Raw genomic sequence first — 24,146 nt, 5'->3', positions numbered from 1 at the left:
AAGAGCTCAGGAAGGGATTTTGAACCAAAAAAGGAGCCCCCTCCCAGGATACCCTTGCATCCTGAGAGACCTGAGAAGGCAAAGCCCAACACTCCCTCCTCCACCCCCCCCCCACATGCCCCGCAGTACATGAAATGCAGATGCCCCTCATTTGGCCATCCAGTGACAATCCAACCTGAATTGGAGGTAAAAAGGTCTTAGGAGCCCATCCATACCAAAATTAATTAAAAATAAGGTGTTCTGAGAAAGATAGAAGCCTTTAAAACAATATCTAGAAATCTAAAATTGCCACTGCGGCAGCAGAATAAAGGACAAAAAAAATGCAGAAAAGGGGCTCTTAGAGGAAGGGGACCCAAACCCTAGCCCCAGAAACCTTCAAAAAGGCCATTAAAGGACCTCCCCCCTGATTTTCCCATAGAGATCAATAGACAGTACTTACATCATGCTGAAATCCTATTTCCAGCTGGAACTGTACCTGAACATGCAGTCTGTTGTCTAAACTTGCCTTCAGGTCACAGCACTCCCTCTGGGTTTTCCTAGTTTTCTATCTTTTTTATGTCAGTGAGGAGGGAGCCAGCAGTGGAGGGCAATGCCCAGAAAAGGACCACCAGGGACATATAAGGAACTGGCACCACCAGTTATACACTAAAATAGGCTCCCAGGAAGCCTAATCCCCTTGCTCAACTGAGTTAGTACAGCCATATCAGGAGATTAGCTGCACCTGAAGCTGGACAAAACCACAGCATACAGGCCAGGAACAAGAAACCAGGAGCAGGAGAGAAAACCATCCATCTGCCTGCAGAGAAAGAGAATATTGAATTACCAGTGAGCATACCAACTTATATAGGACAGAACTCAGCTTGGTGCTCTCTATTTCTGCCTGCTGGTAGATGGACACAACCCACTCATCTGGATTCATCTGCTGCTGATGACAAGGAAGTTCATTTATGATAGACCAGAGCTGTGCTTAGATAGCAGTTCCAGCAGTGGAGAAGTGAGGCCAATGCCAAATGGACTTTTATGATCTGTGTTCCTTATACAGCAAGACAGATCAGGATGGACTGGAGTGGACTTTGACAGCAACTCCAGCAGTAAGGAAATGAAGCCAATGCTAGACAGATTTCTATGGTATGTGTCCCATATAAGGCAAGAGAGATCAGGTTGGGCTGCAGTGGGTTTCAACAGCAACTCCAGTAGTTGGAAAATAAGGTCAGACTTTTATAGTCTGAGCCCCCAAAATAGCAAAGACAGATCAGTATCAAACACGAGTATTTTATACCACAACCATATCATATGCTATGAGTACAAGTGCTGTATGTTTCAGTGGGGGAGGGGAAGACATTGTAAAGTAGAACTTAGCAAATAAAATTTTGTAAATACTACTGGATTGTTGATTTAATAATGAATTAATACTGATGGAAAAATTATGTTCTTACCTGTTAATTTTCTTTCCTTTAGTAGCAGCAGATGAATCCAGAAACCAGTGGGATAGCACACATCGACCAGCAGGTGGAGATAGAGAAACTGATTAACAGGTGGTCCTATAGGTTGGCATTCCTCCTGTATATCCAGTATCGCTCCTTGCCCAAGCATCTGGAACTAGGAAATATTGAGCATGTAAAAAACTTCTTTCCAGCAACCAATTACAATGGGTAAAATACAGAATACAACTACCAACAATAACAAAACTGAAACTTGCAACCAACAAACGGACAGATCATCTGCAGAAAGGGTGGGGCTCTGGATTCATCTGCTGCTACTAAAGGGAAGAAAATTAACAGGTAAGAACATAATTTTTCCTTCCTTAGCACAGCAGATGAATCCAGAGACCAGTGGGATGTAGCAATGCACACCTCAAACTGGGTGGGAAGCAAACGCCGCCTCCGCAATAACTGAAGCACCAAAGTCAGCATTCCCACGGGCGGCCACATCCAACCTGTAATGCTTAGAAAAAGTATTCTTAGAAGACCAAGTAGCCGCACAACAAATCTCGTCCAAGAAAAGACCCCTGGACTCGGCCCAAGACGTAGCCATCGCTCGGGTGGAATGTGCACAAAGCTGTTCCAGCAACCGTTTTCCGGCCATCAAGTAAGCTGAAGCAATGGTCTCCTTGACCCAACAAGCGATGGAAGCCTTAGACGCAGCCATACCTCTGTTGCGTCCCGCGAACAACACAAAGAGGTGGTCTGAACGACGAAAGTCGTTAGTAACCCACAAATAATGAAGAAGAATTCTGCGCACGTCAAGGATATGCAATGAAGAGAAGCGCTCCCCCCAATCCTCCCGCCGAAAAGCAGGAAGGAAGAGATATTGGTTCACATGAAAGGAAGACACCGCCTTAGGAAGAAATGAGGGAACCAGCCAAACAGACACTCCGGCATCCGAAATGCGCAAAAAAGGATCCCTGCACGACAAGGCCTGCAACTCCGAAACCCTTCGGGCAGATGCCATCGCGACCAAAAACACCACTTTCAACGTGACATCCTTTAGAGTCGCATGAGATAACGGTTCGAACAGGGCCTTCTGCAACCCCCCCCCCCCTCCCCAAGGACAATCTTAAGGCTCCACTCTGGACAGATCCTCTTAACAGGTGGCTGAATATGTTGCACCCCTTTCAGGAAATGAACAACATCAGGTTGAGACGCCAGCGGCAAATAAGATATCCGGCCTCTGTAACAAGCAATGGCCGCCACCTGAACCTTAAGGGAATTATAGGCTAATCCTTTGGTGACGCCGTCCTGCAAAAAGGAAAGAATATCAGACAGAGAAGCCTTAAAGGGCGAAAGACCCAGAGTAGCACACCAAGACTCGAAAACCTGCCAGACTCTAGCATATGAGGCAGAGGTAGATCTCTTTTTGGCCTGAAGAAGAGTGGAAATGACCTGTTCTGAAAAACCCTTACACCTCAGCCGCGACCATTCAAGAGCCAGGCCATAAGACCAAAGTGGGATGGATTTTCCATGTTGATCGGATCCTGAGTGAATAAGTCCGGAGTCACCAGAAACGGCAACCGATCGCCCGTCGACAGCCAGATCAGGTCCGCATACCAAGGACGACGCAGCCAATCCGGAGCTACCAGGATCACCCTGCCTGGAAAGAGAGAGATGCGATGCAACACCTGACCTATCATCGGCCAAGGAGGAAATACATAAAGAAGACAATCCGGAGGCCATAGAAGAGCCAACGCGTCTACCCCCTCTGACTCCCTCTCTCTGCGTCTGCTGAAGAACTGAGGAAGCTTCGCATTGCGAGACGAGGCCATGAGATCCATCCCTGGAAGACCCCACTTCCAAACTAGCAGATCGAACGCCTGAGCGGAGAGTTCCCATTCTCCGGGATCTAGAAGAATTCTGCTGAGGAAGTCTGCCTGAACATTTGCCTGACCCGCAATGTGCGCCGCCGAGAGAAGAGGAACATGAACTTCCGCCCATTGAAACAGGACCAGTGCCTCGCTGGCTAATTGAGGACTTCGGTTACCTCCCTGCCAGTTTATGTATGCCACCGCCGTGACACTGTCCGAGAAGACTCTCGTCAGTCGGTCCTGAACCATGGACTGAAACGCTAGAAGTGTAAGCCTGATCACCCTCAACTCTAGCATACTGATCGACCACTGAGCCTCCTCCTGAGACCAAACTCCCTGCGCAGAGGATTGAAGGCACTGAGCCCCCCATCCCAGAAGAGAGGCATCTGTCGTAACTACGACCCAGTCCGGTGTCGCAAGTGGCATGCCCTTGAACAGATTGGCCTCGTTGAGCCACCAATGCATGCTGAGGGAAGCTTGAGAATTCCATCAAAGATGCCGAGCGTAATCCTGAGACACCGGGGACCACCATGATAGAAGAGACTTTTGCAACGGTCTCATGTGGACACGAGCCCATGGCACCACATCCAGAGCCGCCACCATCGATCCCAGAACTTGCACATAATCCCAAGCCCTCGGTCTGGGCAACTGGAGAAGTAGACGAATCTGAGACTGCAACTTATCTCCCCGGTCCTTGGGTAGAAACACCTTCCCCAGACAAGTGTCGAACTGCACTCCCAGATGCTCCAATGATTGGGATGGGGTAAGAGAGCTCTTTGGAAAGTTGATGATCCACCCCAAAGACTGAAGAAGGGAAATCACCCTCTGGGTCACTGACACACTCTCTTGCCTGGAAGACGCATGGATCAACCAATCGTCCAAGTAAGGATGTACCCGAATCCCCTCTTTGCGAAGAAACGCCGCCACAACTACCATCACCTTCGAAAAGGTGTGTGGTGCCGTGGCGAGACCAAAAGGCATCACCCGAAACTGATAATGCTGGCCTAGGATCGCAAACCGAAGAAATCTCTGATGCGGAGGCCAGATCAGAATATGCAAATAAGCCTCCTTGAGATCGAGGGACGTAAGGAACTCCCCTGGTTGAACTATTGCAATGACTGAGCGCACCGTCTCCATACGGAAATGTCTGACCTTGAGAAATTTGTTGACCCTTTTGAGATCCAGCACTGGCCTGACCGACCCCCCCTTCTTGGGCACCATGAAGTAAATGGAATATCTGCCGAGGCCCACCTCTGCTGGGGGAACCGGAACCACAGCCCCCAGATCCAGAAGGACTTGAAGGGAGAGCTGTACCGAGTCTCACTTGGTGGCCCTATTGCAAGGGGATACCAAGAAAGAATCGGTGACGGGAGAGGAAAATTCTAATTTGTAACCTTCTTGAATAATGTCCAATACCCACTGATCGGACGTAATCTTAGCCCACTCCGCCAGAAAGGAAGACAGCTGCCCTCCCAAAGAAATATCGGAGGGAGCCGAGATCCCGTCATTGCTGATTGCAAACTGCTGGAGCACGGGCTGGCTGAACTGTCGGGGGTTTCGCAGCACGAAAGGAATTCTTTTGCGGAAATCTAGGTCTAGAATTGTAGAAAGAACCGTAAGATGGCTGAAATGATGGCTTACCCGGCTTATATCGCTTAACATCGTGGAAGCGAGGTCTGGCAGACGAGGATTTCAAAGGCGGTTTAGGCCTATCTTCTGGCAACCGCTGCATTTTGGAATCACCAAAATCTTTCACTAGCTTATCCAAATCCTCACCACACAACAGCCTACCTCTAAAAGGGAGTTTCACGAGTCTAAGCTTGGACGCTGCATCCGCCGCCCAGTTACAGAGTCACAAGGATCTACGAGAAACTACTGAAAGCGACATTTGTTTTGCAGAGGCACAAATAATATCATATAAGGCATCTGCCAAATACGCTAAACCCGATTCCATATCTGCCAATTCGGATGGAACCGCAGTCCCTGACTCCATCATTCTATCTGCCATCTGTTGAGACCATTGAAGACACGCCCGCGCTGCATAGGAACTGCACACCGCCACTTGCAAGGTAACCGCTGCAACCTCAAACGACATCTTAAGCGAAGATTCTATCTTCCTATCCTGGACATCCTTGAGCAGAACTGCCCAGCACTCTACCCATGAAGACGCCACACTTCTGGTAGAATGTGTTCTTAATGCAATTGGTGGTTTCTTGCTACACCCAATGTTAACGGAAGAAATGGACATGCAAATCCATCTTGAAATGGAAGCCTTAGAAGTCAGCCTCCCCTGCAGCTAGGACTCATTAGAACACAGAGATGATCAGAAATACAAAAATAATTTGTCATCTTGAGATATCAGAGGACTCTGCTCACATCCAACATTGCCAAAACTTTCTCTTTATTCTTTGAACCCATGGTATGGAACGTGGGTAGTCAAACTTTATGATTTACACAGAAGGTCAAAATCATCTTTGGTAGAAAAGAAGGTACCATGCACAGTGAGACACCAGCCTCCGTAAATCTGAGGAAAGGCTCTCTGCACGACAGAGCCTGTAGATCTGGCACTCGCCTTGCTGCCTTTACAGTAAGATCCATCAGTGATGCTTTTTGTAGAGACTGGTACTGGGCCTTATTGAGGGTATACAAAACAATGTTAAGATTCCACATCAGAAATGGATGTTGCATAGGGGGATAAAGCCACAATGCCCCCTTCAAGAATCTGGCTATATCAGGATGAGAGGCAAAGGAAACTTTCTCCACTCTAGTCCTAAAGCACGAGAGGTCTGCCACCTGCACCTTGAGGAAACCTACCGACATGCCCTTCTCAAGACGTCCTAAAAAAAGTCAGGGCAACTGACAGAGCTATGAAGAACTCCACATTCTGTTTAGTACACCAGCACTGAAACATCTTCCAAGCCTTGGCACGGCTGCAACCATCGCCTGTTTCTTAAACCTTAGAAGGGTAGCTATGATATGACGACCTCCATGTAGCCCTTCTGCGCTAAGGCAATGCAAGAGCTATATCATAAGCTCAAAGCATTTCAGATCCTCCAGGACAATTGGTCCATGTGAGAAGAGATATATGGATGAAGTGGCAGTCTGAGACACTGGTCTTTTTGCAGCCAAACCAGATTCATGCACAATGGCCAACGCAGTCAATCTGGAACAACCAGGATTACTAACTTCAGGTGTGTGTTGCTATTCTTTGAATGACCCTGCCTATCATGAGCCACAGGAAAAACACATAAAACAATCCTGTTCCTGGCCAGGGTTGTACGAGAGCATCCATGCCTGTACTTCCAGGTTCAAATCTTCATCTAAAGAAGCAAGAAACCTTTTTGTTCAAGTTTATTTGTAATTTGATATTCCAACCATCACAAGTATCTGGTCGGTTTACAATAATAAAAAAAAAATAAAAAATAAAAATTATATATATATATATATATAAGATATTTAAAATTGCATAAATAGCTAAAACAAATGAGGAAAGTTAATGACAAGACAAAGACATAATTGAGACAAGTGGGTGACAAGAGGAGGGAGGGGGAAAGGGAGGTTGTTAATTACATTATGTAACATAACATATAACATAACTTTATTCTTCTATACCGCCAACAATCAAACAACTTCTAGGCAGTTTACACAGAAGAGAAACTGGACAATCAGTGAAGTACAAAGTATTGAGAGTAAAAGTACATGTTACCTAGAGTAAAGACAGTATAAAATTTTTGTTATGAATAAAACTTCAGTTAAGAAATGAATTTATCAAATAGTAGTCTTAATCCCTTTTTGAAATGCGCTGTAAGATTGCATGGTTCAGCTAATATAATTGCCCAACCAGGACTGTTTACTTGCTTGGAATGCTAGCATCCTATCCAAAAAAGACCTGTATCTACAGCCAATGATCCTAGGATAGGTAAATAAATTGCAATTCCTGGTTGTCCTTGTAGGGTTGTATAGCACAAAATGAGATAAAAGATAAGTAGGGGCCAGTCCCCAAACCAACTTAAAACAAATACAAGAAAACTTAAATATTACTCGTGCTTCTACTGGCAACCAGTGCAGCATTCAATAATAAGGACTGACGTGATCATTTTTCCTCAGCCCAAATATCAGACAGACAGCCGTACTCTGCACTATTCTCAGTTTTCTCAATATTTTCTTTGGTACTCCCAAATAAACAATGTTGCAATAGTCCAATATAGATAACACTAGTGCTTGCACCAATAATCTAAAGGATGGAGGATCAAAATAATTTTTAATGGTCTTTAGTTTCCATAGTGCAAAAAAACACTTCTTAACCACTAAATTCGTGTGTTCTACCATTGTTAAATGGGAGTCTAAAGTGACTCCTAAAATTTTGATTGATTTTTAAATTGGGTTTCATGACCATTTAAATGAAGCGATGGTGCAGTTATTTTATCATTTGGACTTGCTAAAAAGATTTTTTCTTTTCTGTATTTAATTTCAATTTAAAATTGATAGTCCATTGTTCTATTTCAGTCATAATTTGAGAAATTTGTTCTAAGATTTCATTAGTTATGTTATTTAGAGGGATTAAAATGGAGATATATCTGCATATATATAAAAATTTAAGTTCAACTTCTGTAGTAGATGTCCTAAGGGTGAAATGTAGATGTTAAACAACGTAGGAGACAATGGGGAACCCTGAGGTACCCCAGATGGATTATTCCAAGTACAAAAGTATTTTCTATCACAAATCACTCGGTATGTTCTTTTCGTCAGGAAACCCTGAAACCAATTCCAGACTTTTCCCGAAAGTCCCATTGTATCCAGGCAATGTAACATTATTTCATGGTCAACCAAATCAAAAGTGCTACTAAAATCAAAAGCGCTGCTAAAAAGACCATACAGATGATTTTGAATTGAAGCTAAAACTGTCTCTGTACTGAAATCTTTTCTAAATCCTGATTGATGTTCATTGAGGATATTAAATTTATCTAAATAGTTCACTAATTCTAAGTTAGTTAATCCCTCCAGGAGTTTGGTAAACAGTGGGATGCTTGCTATAGGCCTGTAGTTGGATTTCAGGGCAATTGCTGTAAATGAATAAAAAAAGGAAGGAAAGAAAGGGAAGGGTAAAACAAAAGGGAGAGGGGAATGTCGCTTCTTAAAAGCGTTTCTCTGTTTATTAGTTTTTGGGTTTTTTGCCGACACCATTAGATCAAATGTTGGGTATCCCCATCAACATACAATGCTGTTGAAGGCTTTCTGACAATGACCACTCCCCCAGAAGCAGGTCAGATCAGAAAGACACCTTCCCTCATATATACCCTAGAGCAGGGGTCTCAAAGTCCCTCCTTGAGGGCCGCAATCCAGTCGGGGTTTCAGGATTTCCCCAATGAATATGCATGAGATCTATGTGCATGCATTGCTTTCAATGCATATTCATTGAGGAAATCCTGAAAACCCTACTGGATTGCGGCCCTCAAGGAGGGACTTTGAGATCCCTGCCCTAGAGGAAAGGAGAGACAGGGGAGATATGATTCAGATGTTAAAATACTTGAAGGGTATTAACGTAGAACATAATCTTTTCCAGAGAAAGGAAAATGGTAAAACCAGAGGACATATTTTGAGGTTGAGGGTGTGGTAGATTCAAAGGCAATGTTAGGAAATTCTACTTTATGGAGAGGGTGATGGATGCCTGGAATGCACTCCCGAGAGAGGTGGTGGAGAGTAAAACTGTAACTGAGTTCAAAGAAGCGTGGGATGAACATAGAGGATCTAGAATCAGAAAATAAGATTAAATATTGAACTAAGGCCAGTACTGGGCAGACTTGCACGGTCTGTGTCTGTATATGGCCATTTGGTGGAGGAGGGGCTGGGGAGGGCTTCAATGGCTGGGAGGGTGTAGATGGGCTGGAGTAGGTTTTAACAGAGATTTGGGCAGTAGGAATCCAAGCACAGTACTAGGTAGAGCTTTGGATTCTTGCCCAGAAATAGCTAAGAAGAAAAAATTAAAAATTTTAAATTGAATCAGGTTGGGCAGACTGGATGGACCATTCAGGTCTTTATCTGCCGTCATCTACTATGTTACTATGTATAGAAGGAAAAAACTGAGAAACTACAACACAGCCAAGTGAGGCAGGAGGGAGAGCTGAGAGAAAAAAATGCTAATGATTCCTTCTACACAACTCACAACTCAAAAATAACCCACTGTTTTAAGACTCATATACCTTTGCACTAGCAACACAAATCTGAAAAAAGTTTCGTTGGAAAAATTTTGTTCTCAGTCCATAATGATATAGGCCAGCTGTCATTTTGTTGTAAGCATTAACACTCCCAAAACAGAGGCAGAGGGTATGTCAGCCTTTAGAAAACCTCCAGTGCCTAATAACATGTTAAGAAGCCTAACAATTATACACTTTCCAGCACTAAACTATACTGCAGCTGGGAAAGGAACTCATTCTAGTGCACTGTAAATGCCAACTTAAATGTTTTAACAAGTTCAGAAATATTTCCAGTGTTTGGAGCAGAGAGGGATTTCATTACTCACATCATATTAAAAGCAGATGTGAAACATAAAATGTTGCAAATATTCCAAAAGAAAACAATTACTTATGCTGGAATTCCTTCAACATTAAACAAGCTTAGAGAGAGAACTGATCTCTGAAGGAGCTACATTGCTAGTAAAAAAAAATCTAATCTAATCTAATTCTTAGTCTTATATACCAAATCATCTCCTAAAAATATATATGTATTTGTTCTACAAAAGAAACTGAATTGCAAAAATTGCATAAAACCAAAGTATAGATGCTCTTAAGTTTGTGCTACTGGAGCTTCTGATTTGAGACAGCCTGGAGAGAAACAGTGAAGGCAAGTGAAAAAATCCAAAACCACAATTGAAACAATATTTGTGGGACTTCCCCTCGGCTCAGCCTTAGTTGAGCAATGCATGAGACAGGTTAAATTTTTTCAGCCCAGTATGAAGGAATCAGCAGAGAGATGGAAAGAGGGCAGCTGCAGCTACTATGGCAACCTCTGTTAGTATAGGTTAGGTTTAGGGGCCCTTTCATTAAAGAGTGATAAGCACTACACATGGAAATAAATGCATGCTAATGTAGTGGCTTGACACTAAGGGAGGGGGGTAGTTACTAAACTGTGGTAATAGTGTTTTATTACACCTTAGTTTACTGCAGGAATTATTATTCTGCAGTAATGTAGTTATTCTCACAGTGCAAGGGGTCATCACAAGAAAAATGGAAGCTGCTCCCTCTCCCTCAAAGATACCCCTATTCCTGAAAACCATACCCTCATTGTATGCTTCCCTCCCCAGGCCTACCTTATCCCTGATGATCAAGGATGGTATGCCAAGTGTGAGTAATCGCCAGTTGGTCCTGCCCCTGCCTACGACTCTCAAGGTACTATCACTAGGAGGTCATGCTGTCATATAGGGTCAGCTTCAGCATGCTAAGTGCCAGTTCTATAAAGGTTGCTTAGCAGCAAGCAACATTTACAGAATAACGCTTAGCACAGATTCTGTGCCCAGACTTATACCTGCTGAAACCTGGTGTAAATCTTTGTGTAAAACCTGGTGTAAATCCTATAACATTGTGCCTAATTTCTGGAAATGCCCCTGACCCACCAATGCCCCCTTTTGAGTTGCATGCTATGAAATTTAGGCTTGCATATCTGAAAGTAGGATATAAGCCAGATTGGCACTTAATTGGCAGTAATTAGGCATTATGAACACATCAGCTCAATTAACTCCAATAACGACAGTCATTTGAAAAGATTAGGACATCCCATGAAATATTCAGTTCTTTCTTAATAAATGTTCACATATCGAAGTCAAAACTTTTTTTATTTATCTCTGGAAAAGAAAGTGATATAACTGCAGGTAAGCAACAACAATTTTCCTTGATTTCCTCATGACACAAAAGATATCCACAAAAATGTGTATTCTAACTGAGGAATAAATTAGGACAACCCTAATAGTCAATGTTACCCCCTTTGGCTGAAATAATTGCAGTTAGACGCTAATGTTATGTGCCATCTTTGAATTGCATTGTATAGCATTAGTAGAAAAGATATTTGCACATTGAAAGATCCCTGAAGAAGCAAAATAATTTCAGCGAAATGGGCCCCGTCGGGCTGTGGGCTACAGGTTGCCCGCCACTTTAAGATAAGTGTGGGTGTTCAATTGCACTTTAAAAGTACCATGGCTAGTCCAAATGGTACTCGAGGCTCCTACCTACCTCGGCTTCAGAAAATTACTCAAAACTCACCTATTCCGCGAACAGGACCCTTCCCCCCCTCCTCCCGCAATAAAACCTCTCCCCCCCCCCTCTTACTGCTCCTCTCCTTCCTACCTGATCTCTCTCTCCTCCCTTCTAACCTCACCCTCATCTCTGCCTGCAACTCTGATAAATGTTGTAAATCCGCGTGTCATCGCAGATCTTAATTAATTGATGTGAACCGCCTAGAACTCGCTGGGTATGGCGGTATACAAGAATAAATTATTATTATTATTATAATTATTATTATAAACAGCCCTAAGAATTTTCATTTGAGAGGTTTTTGATCAATGAAAGAGAACTTGACCTGCTAAAAAACTGACTGTCATCATTGACATTAATTAGTGCAGGCTTCTGAGATCTTTTCTGCTCTATATTGATATGGATATGCAAGTTGGGTTATGAAACCTATTTGTTGTTTTTCAGTTTGAGTACAAGTACCTGTCAGGATCTCTGGCCTCTCCAGCTTACAGGCACAGATAGTTATAAAGGAAAGCAAAGGTATCCTGGCTATACCAAATTTTTGTGACACACATCTCACTTCTTAGGGACACACTGGATGAGAACCACTGAAACAGAATGATGAGGGGGAACAATGAGGATGAGAAACAAAGAGGGTATGAGTGTAAAAGTATGAGAGAAAAGTACAAGGTTTACAAATTCCTGGCCACAGAATCTAACTTTTGTTGTGGGAACTACTTCATAGTCCATCCTCCACCATTTTGAGCTTCTTGCTCATATCCCATCAGCCACTGCCTGGTAAAGAAGTGGAGTTAGCAAACAGGCAGAGGTAACTCAGCTAGGAAAGTCCCTGGTTTTAAGTCAGAAGATTACAGTTTTAAATTTCAAGATTCCCAACTGGAAAAAAAATTCCTTTGGCAGTGTGGTATACACAGCGAGTTTTGATTTTTCACAGGCATCTGTGTCCCAAATCAAGTTGGCGTTGCCTCCCAAACTTTTTTCCCCCTCCTCCTCCCATCAAATACCACTGATGCTTCACACATCAAACCTGTCCCCTTTTCTCCACCTCCACGGCAATTATATGACATGACCTCATGGTGACAACACTGGAAACAGATGACTGGCCTCTTGGAAAATATCATCAAAATACTTGGAACATATCATCAAAATGTGCAAGAATTATGCAGGCACAAAAATAGCATGAATGTTCTGCCTCACAAAAGCCCAGACAAAAATTTGTAGCCATACAAATTCTTCTATTCCGATTTTGACTACAAGAACAAGCATCCTTCATAGCCACAAGTATCTTTCTGTATCAGGACCCATTTTCCTTACATTAGGGAAAAAAAACCATATGCTGATTCATTATGGCCTCGGTTCTGAGAATCTGCAATATATATTCAATCTTTTTTTCTAAGCTAATTATAAAGGAGATAAAAGAGAAGATATGCTCTTACACAACTGGCTTCCCACGCACCACATTTAAATGCAAGCACTGAAAAATCATTGCAAGTAAAGTAGCAAAAAGCAGCACACCCTTTTGCTAATTGCTTGATTTGAATTTCAAAGATTAGACATGTGGAGTCTTAGTTCTTCAATAGCCATTAACCGCAAAGAAAGAAATTAATAGCAGAAATTAATAGCAGTTGAAATTTATAAGGAATGAAGCACAAAGGAATGTTTCTATGTATCTGCCCCCTCTGCCTTTCTGTCTATACATTTTCCACCTGGCTCTCAGTGGAGTCTCATCAGCAGCCCACTCCAGTTTTTCCTGTTTTCTCCAAACACATTATTCCATACAAAATCACATTTACAAACCAAGAATTGTAGCAATCATCTGACCTGGAAGAGAGAGAATATTAAGGCAGTATCCAATGCTTTTTGGTCACCAAGTAGAAGAGAAAAAAATATTTCTCTACTGTTTCAACAATGAAAATACAATTTAAGCTCAGGCTAGCATCAGCAATGAATTCTAAAAGGATACAGGGAGAATTAATCATTCTTGCATTTGGCCAGACCCCAGGATTTAATTTTTCCAATGTTAGCCAATCCTTCCATTCCATGTGTTCAAATCTAACAATAGTATAATCCCTTAGACTCGCTGCATTACATATTTTATATGTCTGTAAACCGTTAAGAGAAGGTATTTCCTGAATAAGTGGAATATTAAATGGTTTTAAATAAATATTTTCCTCAGCACCTTTCAAATATGAGCAGTACTGTATTTACCCAGAATGATTAGCAACTTAAAACCTTTAGCTTACTACAAGCTGGACTTTGCTGCTGTCACTTGCAGCATGCCCCTTTGGAGAAAATGTTTGAAGTTAGTTAACTACTCAGCTCAGCAGTCAGAGTGATCAGAGGGCAAGAAGGACAAAAAGCTTTCCATCTACAGCACACAGATCCTGTCAGCTAGTGATAACGCTGGGGCCGAAATAATTTGGTTTTATTCTTACAGTGGGCAAGATTGTGCCCCTTAACTTTAAAATTAAATTTGCTATAGTTTCCAACTGCATTTTCCTAACAGCATTAAAAGAATACCAGAAAAACAGGTTGACCAATGAGTCACTGAAATTCAGGTCACAATAGCTGCCCAATTACAGCACCAAACAACATAGGAACATGTGAGTAATCTACACACCCTTTATGTGAGAACATAAGGTATGAAGCTTGTAGCAAACATGGTCCAATATGAATCAAGAGAAATACAGAAACTGGCTAGGTTCAACTAGATCCCTGCAGCAGAAGACATACTTCAAAGGCATAAAATAATTATATGAACTGAAACAAAGTGAAATTGTTGCAGTCTTTGTCATACAACCAACCAATGGTATTGTCATCATTCACAGATAGGGTTCCTGAACAAAAATCTAGAGAGAAAAACTTTGGAGCCATTTTACTAAAGTGCACTAAGCAGTCTGCTCATGAATTAGCGCAAAAGCATGGTAATTGTTTTTGCACTGGCATGACAACACATACTAATTCATGTACTAATGGAATAACATGCTATGGGGCAGGAAATGGGCAGGATATAAGGATGGACTGCACTTTATTGTGGACGCACTTACCACCTCCTAAATAGGAGGCCATAATTAAATCCACACTAACCATGAACCCTATTTAGAAGATCACATTGAGGACATCCAAAGCCTGCCTAAATTCCATCCTCAGAACTCACATCTATCTGAAGCCCAAACTACACTGAAAAATATACCAGCTTTTCATTTGCCTACAATTTCCATGTTAGATGAATGCACTATGGCGCCCCAAATATATGTAAATAAGTGAAGAAACGTCTACATCAAAGCCTCTCCCACGTCACGCCTACGCCATGTCAATGTCTATATGGTTAGGCACAGATTTTCCCTAAGGGCATCCACAAAATTGTGGGCGCATTTCGGAACTTGCATCCAAGTGCCAATTATTGCTTGTTAAGACCCTTAAATCGCTCATTAACCACTTAGTTTTGATGCCTTAGTCCCGCCTAACTTTAGAATCAGTGCATTCTGCAAAAGGCCATTTTTCCTGCAGTAAGTGCAGCTTAGTAAAAGGGCACCTAAATTAGATGCCTAGGGCTGAAAATCAGTGCTAAACACTTAGGGGTTGATATTTAAAATGATTGATTGATTAATTTATTTTTTTATTTAAAATATTTATTATCTCCTTAAAACCTAGGCAGCTTACAATAAAAACATCCAAAATCATCATTTACATCAGTACAAAAAAGAGAATATCTTTGAGATCAACATAATATAAAAATCTTCCTAAATACAGAAAGTATTAATTTCAGTTAAATCACACTAGCTGACCCTAAAGCAGGTATTCAGCAGCATTTAACTAGATAGTGCTACTTAATATCTCCTCTGACCACTGCAGCACACTATGTGCTTAGTGTGGGGCCAGAGCTGTAAGTCATCCAGGCATCATAGATATTCAATGCCAGTGTCCAGAGAACTAAGAGCTAACCATGCCTGTTGGACTGCATATCATGCTGTTCTAACTATGCTGGACTCCCGATACATGCTGAACATCAATGGCAGTGAAAATATGACAGCAGTCCACATTTAAAAGATTTGAAAGTATTAATATTAGGATACAGTCGACTCCACCTAAGTGCACGTCGGTAAAACGTACGCTTTGGTTATCCACAGCCATGGTCCCTTTTTTTTTACATTAAAGTCAATGGATGTAAACTCTGGATAATCATAAATCAGATAAGCACACAATCCACTTATGCGCACTGATGTTATAGGTCCCATGTCTATTTGTTCACGTTATGTTCACTCTGGTTAAAAACAATCACATTCTCACGTTGATGATCCACGTGTTTTGGATCAACAGTCTAGGCCTGGCCAGGTGTTCGAATTTTTGAAACTGCATCATGGCATCTCATGGAGAAAAACCTTTGTCTTTGGCTGAATGTGTCCAATATGCTGGTCAAAAGTCATTGTCTTTGGCTGAACATGTCGATGTCTTAAAGAGACTTGACCAAAGGGAGAGTCAGGTCGCCATAGCAAAACATTATAGCATTCATCCTAGCCAGATTTCTCAGATTCACAAAAAAAAGCAAGCCATATTGAAAGACTGGCAAAACAACAGCAATCCTACCAGGAAACAGAAAAGAATTGGGAAGGCTGGAGACGTTGAACAGGCATTGCTATGATGGTTTGCTGAAGCTAGAAGTCGTCAACTGCCAATCAGTGGGCCTCTGCTGATGGAGAAAGCAGCACAGCTATCCAAAGAACTGAGCATAGAACACTTCAAAGCAACAAACAGATGGCTGGAGAGGTGGAAGGTTCATAACTGCATAAAATTTAAGAAACAGCATAGTGAAAAACAAGACGCTGATGAGTTTGGTGCAGAAAGATGGGTCATGGAAGTGTTGCCATCAGTCATTGGTGGCTATGAACCATGCAACGTTTTCAATGCCAATGAGATGGGCCTGTAATGGCGTGCCATCCTTGATGGAACATTGGCTTTCAAACGGAGCAAAACTGTTGGCTTCAGGGTGCCAAAGGAACGATTGACATTGCTGCTCAGTTGCAATATGGAGGGTAGTGAAAAGCTCGAGCGGGAAGAATCGAAATCCTCAATGCTTCAAAAACATTAAGCACCTGCCTGTTGAATATGAAAGCAACAAAAATGCATGGATGACGGCAACGCTGTGGATTGAATGGTTGGAGAAGCTTGACAATCTGATGAGAAGGCGTAGGAGACACATTGTAAAGCTGTGTAATAACTGTGCAGTACACAGCAATGATGTACGACTAACCAACATTAGATTAATGTTTCTGCCACCAAACACGACATCTTTGATCCAAACGATGGACCAGGGGATAATCGCCAACTTCAAACGTCATTACAGGTCACTTGTCCTAAGATAAGTGATGGCAGTGATTGATGCAAGCACGGAATCCAGCCACCGAGCTGCTGAGCTCATGAGAAAAATGATGGTGCTCGACTATCTTCATATGGTACAGGAGGTGTGGAGTTGAGTCTCATCATCCACGATTTCAGATTGCTATCGGCGGGCGAGCTTCATTCACACATCTGATAAGACAACTGAAGCTGACACTTCGTCCATCGAACTCACTGTTGGACTCTCACCACAAGAGTTTGAGCTGTATGTCGCCGTTGACAAAGATGTGCCCACATCATCTGACAGCACTAATTCCGATATCTATACAGTCATAAAGGACACTGCAGACAACCAAGAGTCTGATGAGGACTGCGGTCATCACGACTAATGAAACACCTGCAGAGATTGTTTCCTTCTCAGATGCACTGAAGTCCCTACACACACTGTGTTGTTATCTAGAGATAAAAGGATGCCATGACTATGGCCAGTTTTACAGCATCAGTAGTCAGATACACAGCCTGAATTGTGCAATCTGCATGCAGAAACCAATGACTGATTATTTCAGTAGAATGTTGGTTTAAAAAAAGGTTTGCAGTATACTGTATTGCATTAAATGGAACAGTGCTGTTTCTAAAACTGAACCATGTAGAATTGTTTTACGTGTGTTTTATGCTAAATAAAAGTTTTATTGCATTTGACTACAGCATACTGTGATTTTTCATGCCTAAAAAGTGGTACTCCGTTAAAGCGCACACTCTGATTAAGCACACGTGGCGGTCCGGAAGCCTTGCACTTAAGCAGAGTCGACTGTATGTGAAAATTTAAAACAGGATCCAGGTGTATCCATTGGATCTACGGGATCCATCCTATACCATGTTTCAGCAGGAACATGCTGCTCTGTATAAGTAATGTTCCTTATTCTATCTTAAACATTTAGTAACTGTGATTCAGTAGATATATGAGACATTTGAATGCATCATGTATTTGCACAGAGATATGTAACTTGCTAGAAAAAACTGAATCAGCCCTTTAGGTCAGTCCTTTTCAATATTCTTTTTCCCACAATATGTGACCTCTTTGGAAAAAAGTGTCTAAAGTAGGGGATCCAAAATGTTGAGAATGGACAGTTTGTCATGTCATTAGTCCATAAGCAGTCTGAAAAAGTTATATGTTTGAAACCGCCATAGAAAACCCCATCCCAACAGTTCCTATGACCATCAACCAACCCGTGGCTCTTCTGAGCATGGTGGGATTTGAAAGGGCTCATAGAAAGTGCAGAAAAAGAGGGCTCTCACCTCTTTCTTCCTTCCTTTTAGGAGCCACTCAGGAGGATATGTCCAGGATATGCCTATCACTGTGTTAAATGTGGTGAGTTTAGGATGCACTTGTCCCACCTTTACAATAATTAACTTCCAGAAATCTAACTTCACTTTAACTTTAGCTATTTATATTCTGTTTAAAATTAAGTGGAACACAATAAAAGCTATAAAGAGTAATAAAACAATACTTTCCTTAACAAACCATATTTCATACTCCAGTAGTTGGGAAATAGGACCAGTGTTGGGCAGACTTCTGGTCTGTGTTCCAAAATAGGCAGGAGAGAAATAAAGAAGTCCTTTTACTAAGATGCGCTAAACGATTTAGCAAGTGCTAATTGATTTAGTGTGCACTAAAGATTAGCACGCGCTAAATGCTAAGGCGCCTATTATATTCTATGGGCGCGATAGCATTTAGCACACCTTAGTAAAAGGACCCCTAAGATTAAATATGCCAATATTTAATCCTAATGAAGATTCAATTCTGGCCACCTTGTTGGGCAGACTGAATGGACCGTGCAGGTCTTTATCTGATGACATTTACTATGATGCTCATTTTCAAAAGAGAAAAATGTCTCAAAAGTGGCACAGAGAGGCAGATGAATATTTTTTTCCCTCCAAAACATCTAAATTGTAATTTTCAAAACTCATATTTGAACATTTTTCTCTTCAGTTCATCTAAATCGCAGGGGAGCATGCTCTAGCCCCGCAGCCACCCAGCATCCTGTGCCAATGGAGGGGTCCTTGGAGGCCCAATAAAGATCAGAGGGAGCCACGGTGCAGGAGCCGCCAGTGCTGTCAGCAGCACTTACTTTGACCAACTTTGCAGGCAGCCACCCAGCATCCCGTGCTGACGGAGGGGTCCTTAGAGGCCCAATAAAGATCAGAGGGAGCTGCGGTCGTGTGTCTGAAGGGGCGTGACCAAGGGGGCAGGTCACGCCCCCCTTTTGAGCCCCTTCGGAGCTCATTCGGATCCAATGGATCGTTACCTTTCAGCTTCATCTCCACCAGGGATAGGATAGCAGGTAACTTTAAGCATGCAGTCAGCTTCCCTTTCCTCAGGAGGCCCTTCACCACCTCCCCAGCCTTTAATGTCTGTTGGAAGAGTAAAGACATCCTCCAATGCTGAGGATGTAGCCTCTTCCTTACAATTGTTTGATGTAACTGGACTCAATATGGTTGAACAAACAAGTGAGATGAAGACTAAAGGTTTGACTCCTGTCTCCATGGTCAAGGAGCCAATCCTTGATGTTCTTCCTAAGGACAAAGTTATCACTTTAAATGACATATGGCTAACTGTTAATAGAATTGAGTCTTCTTTGCAAAGCACAGTTTCGAAATTGTGTCAATTCTCCTCAGACGTAACAGTTAAAATGATTGAGCATGATAATCAAATAGCAGAGCTAGGAGATAAAGTGGATAAATCTGTGGGTAGTTTACAAAGTACAGCTCTATCTAATATTAAAGAGAGTGTATTGTTTCATGCAAAAATAGAAAAAAATGGAGAGCTATATTAGAGTTAGAAATCTTCGTATTTCCCAATTACACATTTCCTCTCTCCTTTGGAGCTAGTAAGAATGTATATGAGGGAGATTCTGCAGTATTCCGAGGTGGATAATTTTCAACCTGATAACCTCTATGTTCCGAAGGCCTCTAGGGAGGAGGGAGTGGAAGGGAAAATTGATAAACTAGTTACGCCAGATAGCTTAGACCTTTCTCAGTTTTTAGAATCTTCTAAAGACACAATAATAAAACATGCCATACTTTTGTTAGTTTTCCAAACAGACTTAGAGAAACAAACTATCTTGAAATTGTATTTCACTAAAAAAACAGGCTGTTTTGTGGCCAAAGGATTCTTATATTTCCTGATGTCTCTAAGCAGACACAAATGAAGAGGAAGCAGTTCCTGGCACTTAGCAGTAGGAGCAACCTTCTTCTTAAAATTTCCTTGTAAATGCCTTATTTCATATGCAAGTGAAAAGTATGTCTTTTTAGATCCAGTCCAGTTGGAAGGTTTTCTAAAAGATAAACCGGTTCAAATATCCTAGATTTATCATTTTGGTTACTTTCAACTAGGGAAGATAATTGAAGAAATGTAAAGAAGTAGATGCCACATTCTGCCTACTTAGTTGTTTTCCTTTACTAAATTTATATTGCTATAGGGAAGGTGCTGACAGCCAGATAATGTGAGCTAGATCAGTGTTCTTCAACCACCGGTCCATGGACCAGTTCCGGTCCACAGAAATTTCCTGCCGGTCCACAGGGCCAGCACGTGCATCAAGCCCAAAACAGTGTTCTTCAACCGCTGGTCGATGGTGCGATCGATGCGGCGCTATCTTCGAGCCAGCTCCCTCTTCCTGATTCAGTGCACAAAGCCACAGGCAGTGGCTCCTAAGGGCATCCTGCGCCTGAACCGGAACGTCCTGTGCCTGCAACGTCAGAGGAAAGGCTTCCAGATGAGGCAAGGGACGTGCAAAGTGCAATTAGTACTATTATGGGGGCGGGGTCTGGGGTGGACATTGGGTAGAGATGGGCGGGGTCTGGCCCACAACTTCGTCCAGTGTTCTTCAACTGCCGGTCCACGGACCGATGCCGGTCCACAGAATAATTTTTTTATTTCTGCTGGTCCATAGGTGTAAAAAGGTTGAAAAACACTGAGCTAGATCATTGAATGATTTTATTTTCCTTTTTGTAAATGTTTATGATGATACTGTGGATTTTCCTGAGTTTAAAAAAAAAAAAAAGAATGCTGGCTCCAAAACATCTCAATAGTTTTTTTGTGCATTTTTTTTTCCAAGAATGGTAATGAGAAGAAAAAAGCTATACCTTTTCCTATACGGCTTGAAAATTGCTATCCCCCCTTTTATTAAGCTGCAACAGAGGTTTCTATCGTGGCCCAGAGTGCTAAGTACTCTGATGCTCTTCCGACGCTCATAGAATTCCTATAAGCGTTGGTGCATTTAACACCTTGGGCTGCAGTAGAAATCTCTACTGTGGCTTAGTAAAAGAGGGCCTTTGTCTTCCATTCAGTTTTTAGAAGTTTTTAGCAAAACATCTCAAATTGGACTTAGACATCATATTGAAAATGCCCTTCCACATTACTATATGTCAGGGGTGTCAAACTCAAATCACATAAGGGGCCGAAATCTAAAATGCAGGCTATTAAGATACTTGCCCCCTCCTTTGCTGACATGCAGTGTGGGCCCCAGCGCTGGTGGCGGCTCCGATGCTCACAGGACTTCTGTGAGTGTTGGATCAATCGCCGGCGCCAAAACCCACGCTGCACGCCAGCAAAGGAGGGAGTTAGTCTTAGTAGAAGTATAGGGATGTAACATCTCCAACCCCATGCCAGCTACAAAATAAATAAAAAAGACTTTTCCTCTCTTTTAGGTCCTAGTTCACGCTTGATGTCTAACACTAGCTCTGGCAGGATATATATTTCAAATCTGACATATTGTAATCACAAAATAGAAAATAAAATTATTTTTTCTACCTTTTGTTGTCTGGTCATTTTGCTTTTGGTCTCAGTTTCTCTTTCTGATTTTGTCTATCTTCTAATTCTTTTTCCAGTGTCTGCTGTCCATTTTTTTCTCCTCTTCTCTCTTGCTCCAGTCCCTGTCTCCAACATATTTATTTTTCCCTTTCAACTTTTCTCGCCCTCTTTCTCATCCTTCTCCTTTTTAAATTTTCAGCTACCTATCAATTTTCCATCTTCTCTTATTCTGTAGCTCTCCCATTTCCCATCTCACTCCTTTCCCAGCCTCCTATTTCCTCTCCTCTTGGTCCAACATTTTGCTCCATCTCTTTCCTGTTGTTCTTATTCCCTACCCTCTTGATGCTGAACAATGAGATGGAAGGAAAAAAAAAAATAGATGCTGCATCTCTCTCTCCCTTCCATTCCACCCCCAGGCCTAACATTTCTTCATCCCCTTCTATCTCCAGATTCAACTTCTCTCCCTTTCTCTTCTCAACTGCCTCCCATCCCTTCTCTCCCCCTGTCTGCCTGTCTCCCTCCCCCCAAGACCACCATTTCTCCTCCACCATTTCTCCCTTTCTCTTCCCAAAGGTTCTCCCTTCAAATAACTTTTTCCCTCTTTCTCCACACTACCCAGGTCCAACCTCTCTCCCTTCATCTCGCTCTCTTCATAGCCCATCATGCCTTTCTCTCCAGCGCTGATCCCATGTCGCTGCCGGGCCGGGGAATCTTCCGGCCTCAGTGATTTGGGAGTGCTGTGTGTGGCTCCTCCTCCTGCTTTTTGCCAGCTGCAGTCTGTCTCCAATGACGCGCAACTTCCTGTTTCCGCCAGGGTGGACCATGGCGGAAGGAAGGCAGGAAGGGGAGCCACGAACAGCGGACTTTCCGGCATGGCAGCGGCAGACCGGCACAGAGGGGAGGACACGCTAAGCTCAAAGGGGGAAGATCAGAAACGTTGCTGCAGGCCACATAAAAAGGCCAGGCGGGCCAGATTCGGCCCGCGGGCCTTGTGTTTGACACATGTGCTATATGTTCTGTAGCTTTTTTTTTTCCACAAATAAATATAAATTGTTTGCTCTACCAGAATTCATTAAAACCTCATTTTTGTTTCTGGGGACTTCAGTCGCCTTTACTCACAGATGATCACATTTTACACATATTTTAACATTTAAATTAGCCCCTCAAATGTTTCCCGTAATAACATATAACACAGTGAGACAAACTTTTTAAAGAAACAGAAGCTATGAGAAAACTATTTAGCACAACCTAAAAGCATTATGTGACATAAGTTCTGGAGATCAATATATTGCTTGGAGCCCAAGATACAGCAGTCTAGAAAAGAAAGATCTCAGATGGCCTTACAGATATCTGGCACATTCCGACCAATAAAAAACTAATGTTATTGTAGAAACCATAGGTAATGATAAAGGGGGAAAACATATGAACATTGCTAAAAGAACTGTTAGTACCAAGAGAGGATTCTGTACTAAAAATGAAGATAGAAAAGATATGTTATCAGAGACCAGAAAATGTGACAGAGAAACAAACGGTCTCAACTGGCTTGGATGCCACTGACTTGATTAAAAAGAACTTCCAGGCACATTTTTCCACCAAAAGGAAGCTCTTTTTGTCACAATAGCACTTGTATCTGAGATTGAAATCATACCCAAGGTATCCTGTCATGCTTTGTACAAAACAAGAAAAACCAACAAAGCCTGCAGTGAAAATACAAAACCAAAACAAAACTGCAGGACAATGTACAGGGTGCAGGAATTTATTTAAAATGCAAAAACCTTAAAAATCCATGTTCATGTTCTGCATTTCATTTTCTGTATTTGTTGATTCCATTCATTGGCATATCTTTTGTTTTCCACTATTATGGATTGTTTTATTCCATACTTTGTAATTTTGTATAAATTCAATAAATAAACATTGACTAAAAAAAACCCAAACCTTAAAAACATGTACAACACATATAAAACTGGTCCTAATATTCACTACTCCCTAAAGACACTAGGGAACTGGTCTTAACCTACACACTTACCCATGTTGTATCCGTAGGGCGATTCAGTGGCTCCATCCTGTAGGCTGGCCAGGATCTCCCCCTTCCCCACGTCACTATCACCCACCAAAAGAAACTTGAGCAGGAAGTCATAGGCTTTAACGGGACTGCCTCTGTGGGTCATTTTCCCGGAGTCCCTTCGGTTTCAGCCCATCATCAAACGAACCATCGCTAGCCTCGAAATCAGGAATCCAGGGCACTCAGGACACGCGCAGACATGATCAAAGCACACTGCTACGCCGCTTTAAATGGTAATCAAACGACAAAGTCCAGCGGCACAGCTCTTTCTTTTGGCGCTGATGTCAAGAGATCGGGAGGAAGGAAGCAAGCGAGCTCCGACAGAGGCTCTCACTCCCGAGAAGTGTCACAGGTCTCCCGCTGCACGCTCCCGCTGCCTCCGAGGCACGCAGA

The 24,146-nt window shown here is 42.4% G+C and overlaps 1 protein-coding gene across 1 annotated transcript in view; it reads right to left on the bottom strand.

Moving 5' to 3' along the window:
* The window catches only part of RAB40B (RAB40B, member RAS oncogene family), an 86,073-nt gene extending 62,142 nt beyond the window's left edge, over positions 1–23,931 (bottom strand). The window contains exon 1 of the mRNA XM_033960886.1: positions 23,718–23,931. Within this exon, the coding sequence (XP_033816777.1) occupies positions 23,718–23,859 (142 nt within the window). The 5' untranslated portion in view covers positions 23,860–23,931. The remainder of the gene's footprint in view (positions 1–23,717) is intronic.
* Positions 23,932–24,146: the final 215 nt, after the last annotated feature.

The sequence above is a fragment of the Geotrypetes seraphini genome, chromosome 10, assembly GCF_902459505.1.
Source record: "Geotrypetes seraphini chromosome 10, aGeoSer1.1, whole genome shotgun sequence".
Classification (NCBI taxonomy): Eukaryota; Metazoa; Chordata; class Amphibia; order Gymnophiona; family Dermophiidae; genus Geotrypetes; species Geotrypetes seraphini.
This window is presented reverse-complemented; position numbering and strand designations above follow the sequence as displayed.